Source organism: Mycetomoellerius zeteki, unplaced genomic scaffold (assembly GCF_001594055.1).
Source record: "Mycetomoellerius zeteki isolate Tzet28-1 unplaced genomic scaffold, Tzet1.0 scaffold45, whole genome shotgun sequence".
Taxonomy (NCBI): domain Eukaryota; kingdom Metazoa; phylum Arthropoda; class Insecta; order Hymenoptera; family Formicidae; genus Mycetomoellerius; species Mycetomoellerius zeteki.
This window is the reverse complement of record NW_017257446.1, coordinates 93,559-99,781: the sequence shown is the minus strand read 5'-3', so window position 1 is coordinate 99,781 and position 6,223 is coordinate 93,559. Positions and strand designations below refer to the sequence as shown.

The 6,223-nt window shown below is 33.0% G+C and overlaps 1 protein-coding gene across 1 annotated transcript; it reads left to right on the top strand.

Moving 5' to 3' along the window:
* Positions 1–3,896: 3,896 nt before the first annotated feature.
* Positions 3,897–6,022, top strand: LOC108726904 (uncharacterized). The gene is made up of 4 exons (XM_018454728.1): positions 3,897–4,050; positions 4,150–4,345; positions 5,321–5,542; positions 5,650–6,022. Exons 1-4 carry the CDS (start codon positions 3,897–3,899, stop codon positions 6,020–6,022), a joined length of 945 nt encoding a protein of 314 aa, XP_018310230.1.
* The last annotated feature ends 201 nt before the right edge of the window (positions 6,023–6,223 follow it).

The window sequence follows — 6,223 nt, the reverse complement described above, 5'->3', positions numbered from 1 at the left end:
ATTAATCGAAGTTTGGTCGAAGTGGCCCTCAGGTATATAATAGATATGAAATATGATGTAATTATGTAATGTAATATGTTATCTATAAATAATTTCTATGGCTTTATTAATTCTGAAGGATTCGGAAGAAAAACTAACCTGTAATTATTTTTAGAAAATTTGGATCATCAACAGTTGATAGTGGTTTCATACCAACAATGTATTGAATAATATTTTCTTCAAGTTTTTTTTACTGTGATATGTTTTGTATTGTTTGGATTTAATAATTTCATTTGTTTTAAATTTGGACTTAAATTATTGTCTGTACCTATCTTATGTTTTTTCGTTTCTCTTGGACCCTTTACTTTAGTTTCAATTTTGTTTTGATTATATTCTTCTAAAACGTATCTGTGTGTACGCTGAAAAATAATTTTATATTTTTAAAAGAGATCAAAGATTTCGATATATACTTGTATAATACCTAACTACATTACTACATAAAAAATAGTAATTGATTTTATAAATCTGAAAAGTACGAATACAACTATAGAGATTGATTTTCAACAATTTAAACAATAAAATGTAATGTAATGAATCCATTGAATATTTTGACATTTTAAATAAAATTAAAATTATCATGACAAATTTTTTAGTTAAACTATGATAACATACACGTAAAATAAAACTGTCAACAATTGTTGTTCCCAAAAGTACATTTTTGGCAGATATATATATGGGGGGGTATGTTCCGTTTTACACATGATGCGCATAATTTATTCTTCATCTCTAAATATTAAACAAGAATAAATGATGCATCATGCACATCATGCATGAAACGTACTCCTCCTTTAATATTTGATAGTCAACAAAGATAAACAGATGCTTACAGGTGTGAGCATAAAGCTGGAAACACAATAAAAAGCACAGGTAATAGGAACAGGGAATAAGAGATTTCAACTTATCAGAAACCATGTATAATAGAGAATGGACGCTTTCTGATAGATTGAAATCTTTTATTCCCTGTTCTTATTGCCCGTGCTTTTCATTGTATTTCCAGCTTGAAAATGGAATGCATCCATGAATTGATTATAGGTTATAGTACTTATAGTATAGTAAATATTTAGATTAAGTACTTACTTTCAAATGCACCTTAAAATTAGTTGTAGCTTTTAAAGAACCACTTAAGACAGTGTGTTTATTTTGTTCCTTGCACGCTAAACACATTGCTTTCACTTCGTTGTGATCTTGTTCCACCTTAACAATTTGGAAATATTTACCATTTAAAATAGTAGGCAAAGTCGTATCACAAACAGTTATATTCTCTTTTTCAATTTCTTCATTTTCTTTATTTTTGGATGTACTTGCAATACTATCCATTTTAAGGAAGTCACAAAATACGTAAACTACGTTTATTATAATTGTTGGCTGTGTACGGTACAATAACGTTACCCGAATGATAAGGCTGTTTTTTCATGCTAACGCTCGACACTCATTTTCAGCATCGAAACAGTTCACGTGATCAAAATTAATGCTTGGTATTCATCAATTTTGATCAAGTGACCTATTTGACGCTCGAATCGAGCGTCGAGCGTCAGCATGAAAAAGCACCCTAAAGGTGCCTTTACACAGCAGCGTCGAGCGTCAGAGCGGTTACAGCATGCGTAGTAAAATATTTAATAATTTTACTGAAATTGAATTTAATGTACGAGATACGCTAATAGTGAAATCTTGTAGTTTACACTATATAATGTAAATATAAATTTTCAGCATTATATGTTAGGATAGTAGTGTGTATCAGAACATAACCTCCCATAATTTACCAATTTGCGTCAAGAAGCTGTGCAGAAAATTATTGCGCAGGAGTCTGGAGATTCAAACTTCTGCGCAATAATCTTCTGCACAGATACTTGCATGTAATGGCACCTTAAGGGATGCGTTTACTTTTTATGCTCATGCGCTGTAAGCTTCATTCTATCCTTTTTTTTGTGCAAGATTATCAGATTTGATAACACTGATGACTTGACACTGCTTGAAAGTTAATGAAAATAATTGCCGTTATATGAAAAAAAAATGTAAGTTACTATTATTGTTATCAAGGATCATTATCAAAGATTTTTTTGGTATTTCAAATACAAAATACATTGAAATTATATTTGAAATACAAAATACATTGAATAACCTTCTTGAAATACAAAATACATTTTGTATTGTATTTGAAATATAGTATTTGAAATAGTATTTGTATTTCAAATACTGTATTTCAAATACAAGTATTTGAGATGTGCCCAGCCCTGGCGGTTACGGAGATCCATGGCGCAGTTACGAAAATTTTCGGAATGCATGAACACGCGAGAACATCCTCTGAAGTCTAGGATCTACTACGACGACGATAGTACGCGACACGAAACGGCAACGCAATAGTACGATACAAAATTACGGCACAGCAATAATACGATACAAAATTATGACGCGACGATACGATACAGAATTATGACACGTCGATGCGATACAAAATTATGACGCGACGATACGATAAAAAATTATAACGCGTCGATGCGATACAAAATTATGACGCGACGATACGATACAAAATGACCTGGCTGTAGCCGCGGCGGGCCAAATAACGGACTCGAAATTATAACGAAACCAAGACGGTATCGAACGGGATGGCACGATCACGCGGTGCGGGCGTGCAGCCGCGACGCAGTTACTCGCGAAAGGATCCAACCCCACGGGATCCAACGATAATTTCGCGGATACGTGCGATCCCTCCGATTCGGAAATCGGCGGCTTTACAATATGTTACGTTCGTCTCACCACAGGATCCTCTCGATACTCGCTTTCTTTCTGCTGCAGTCCTGTGTCCTTTCGCACGTCTTCCTCGCCTCGAGTCCACAACAGTGTTGTTAGATGAACCCCCTTTCAGCGCATGCGCACTGCAGCGCTGGAGAAATCCAGGAATGTATAACGGTCATTTCGGAGGATGAAAGAGAAGAGTCTTATAGTTTTAGCGGGATCCGGCCAGAATGACAATTAGATGTAAGTAAAATAATATTTATACATATATTTGTGCAATATGGATTCCAATGTCGTTAAAGGAGCTATTAAAAAACTTAATGTTTTCATATTTAATCAAATATTTATTTTTTTATTTATAAAAAAAATATAAATTTGTTTTCTGAATACTGGTAAGGTTTTTGGCAGTTTCCCTTACCCTTGCAACAAATGTTGGTATTCTTTATAATTCTGCCAAATAAAATATTATATCTATTATAAATTTCTGTTTATTTATTTAGGAATCTTACACCTTTAATATATTTACAGTATAACACTAAATTAGATGGACAATCTTAATTATTGTTATTATTGTTATATTATTATTGTTATCAATTATAGGTGTTTTCAGTTTATATAACTTCATATTATATTATAATCTCGTCACTTCTATTATTGATTTTTTTTTTACTAATTTCGGTTTTTAATAATAAATAATAATAAAAAAACAAAAAGTGATAAAATTTTTACAGAAACGTCAAAATAGGGCCTTAAAGAACCTTTATAAGTTCGACATTAGTACAGCATTGATGCTATACTCCAATGCGCATGCGCTAAAAGGGGGCTCATCTAACAACAGTGATCCACAGCGCAAGTGTCGAGCCTGAGATTCGGGGGCGCGCAGGCGACTGTGGGCCCATGGTGTAAGAAAACAAGGTGTACCATTCCCGAGGATGCGCAGTGGTTCTGCTCTTCAACCAATCAGAGTTCGCCCTCAAATGCTAAGAAGTGACATGGCTTCTTCCATGTGACCATGTATATATACATACATGCAGCGTAACTGACTAGCTATCAAAGAATATTCATATTGATATTGAATATTGATTAGTATCGTTTAGTGTAGTTTAGTACAGTTTGCAGAAATGCCAGCGTGCTGTGTAAAATATTGTACTAGTCGCACGTCTTGCAACAAATCGAAAAGTGTAAAATATTTTCGATTTCCTAAGGACGAAATTATTCGTCAGCAATGGCTCATTGCTAGTCAACGAACAGAAATAAATATAAAAGTTGATGCGGGTAAAGTTGATATTAATAATTAATTAAACATTCGTTACTTTGCAATTTGACCACTACTGTACATATATATTAAAATAAAATATATTATAATTATAGCAGTGATATGTAGTAATCATTTCGATAATGATTGCTTCATAATGGAGTGGACAAAACCAAGATTGAAGAATGTAGCAGCCAAAGAAATGCAACGCTTAAAAAAAGATGCTATTCCAACTAAGATGTTATTATTGGAAAAGAAAAGGAAAATGCCTGAGAGTGAAGAAAATATGAAAAGGAATATAGGAAGTAATGTACCGTAAGTATTTTCTACATTTGTAAATATGTTGTGATTTTTACATGCATATAGAAATAAAACATCTCTTCATACTCTTTAAGGGCAGGTTCCCGTTCAAAGGCCCCAAAAATGCCTTAATTTCAGGAATTTTTTTTTTATACAAAATAAATTATTTTGGGAAAAATGTTTTGCGGGTTTTATTTATATACAAAAAAAGTATATTGTGTAATTTAAAAAAAAAAATAATCAAAATGGTGGCTCCAGTTCTCCGCCAAAGAAGCCGCTCACTAATGTGCGCCGTACATCCTACAGCCTCGCCAAGTGATCTGAGACCAAAAAACCAAAAAGATTCTTAAAATAGATTAAATTTGTGGGGCCCTATCGTCTTCCGATTTTTAAAAAAGCCCTTTAAAACAAAATGGCGGCCGTTTAAAAAAAAAATCATTTTTTCATGCTTTTTTGGGCTTTAACGTTAAAAAAAACATATTTACAATAATTTAAAAAAAAAACGACCCGTCAGGGCCCCCCAAATTAAATTAGCTTTAATTTGAGGGGTGAAACTTTGAAATCGGTGCATTCCTCGAAGCTGTAGAGCGTACGGCGCGTCGAAAAACGTTGTTTCCAGAAAAACGCGTTTAAAGTTTTACATAGTAAAAAATCGTATTTAACGTTTGTTTTTGACAACTTACATCTAATCAGTTATTCCAGCACCATATAGGGTCCCTTCTTCTTCTTCGAAGATCATGTTTTTTTGTATTTGCATGGTGATTTTTTCAATCCTGGCCTGTTTTGCGAGCTCCGACAATTCTGTCTCCGCTGCAGTTCGGAGCGCCGACGAACTGTTCCGCCCGACCCCGTATACCTCGTGAACTACATCATATATCGAAATATCCTTTCTCCCACGTATTCTCGACAACATAAGGATGAAAATTAAGCAAAAAAAAAAATTTTCGTTTTTTTCATCGATTTGGACGGGAACCTGCCCTTAAGATTAAGGACTGGAGTACCAACATACACAGAACTTGTTAAATGTAATGAACAAGAGAAGCATCGTTTGTCGCATAAAGGAATTGTGCAACATATGGAAGCAGAAACTGCAGAAAATGAGGAAAATACTAATATTGTAGATAATACTAATAACATTGAAGAAGTAAACAATATTACAGAGGAAACTGTGCAACATATGGATTTGAAAAATGACACAACAAACGTAGAGATGTATGTAGTAAATGTTTCTCTACAACATAGTATTTATTTAAGCTTCCCACTATTATGTTAATTATTGTATATACACATTTTGTATAGAAAAACGTTTTCTTTTACAGAAATGGAAAGGTTGGCAATTATAATTTTTCAATGGAAAATGCACCAATAAAAACATTATTAATGCAGATACAAAAATTAAAAGAAGAAAAAAGAAATGTGTTGAAAGAAAAAGAAATATTGGAACAACAAAATGAACAATTGAGGCAGAAGCAAGCCGATGCGATACCCATCGAAGTTTTAAGAAAAGTATTTACATCAGGCCAAATCGCAAAGTTAAAGTCATCAACTAATAGTCGCATACGGTGGTCATCCGAAGATATAGTATCTGCAATAAGTCTAAGAGCTGTAAGTTCTAAAACTTACAGATACTTAAGAAATGTCAAGAAAATGCCATTACCATGTACGTACAAGTACTTTGCAAAACTGGATTGATAAATTTAATGTTTCACTGGCATTTTAAATGACATTTTAAAAATAATTCGAATAAAGGAAATGATCTATCAATAATACAAAAATTGACCGTGCTAATTAACCGTGCTAACGAATTTTTAAAATTTCACGGTACTTCTTTCAGTAAAGAAAACAAAATTTTTGATAAAATAACAGATGTTGTATGTTTTAAAAATAATTATT

Excerpts from the sequence above, each read along its gene's own strand:
- LOC108726904 (XM_018454728.1), top strand. The coding sequence starts at position 3,897 with ATGCCAGCGTGCTGTGTAAAATATTGTACTAGTCGCACGTCTTGCAAC. Across the intron at positions 4,346-5,320 it reads AATATAGGAAGTAATGTACC|GACTGGAGTACCAACATACA; the intron begins GTAAGTATTTTC and ends CTTAAGATTAAG. Across the intron at positions 5,543-5,649 it reads GACACAACAAACGTAGAGAT|AAATGGAAAGGTTGGCAATT; the intron begins GTATGTAGTAAA and ends TTTCTTTTACAG.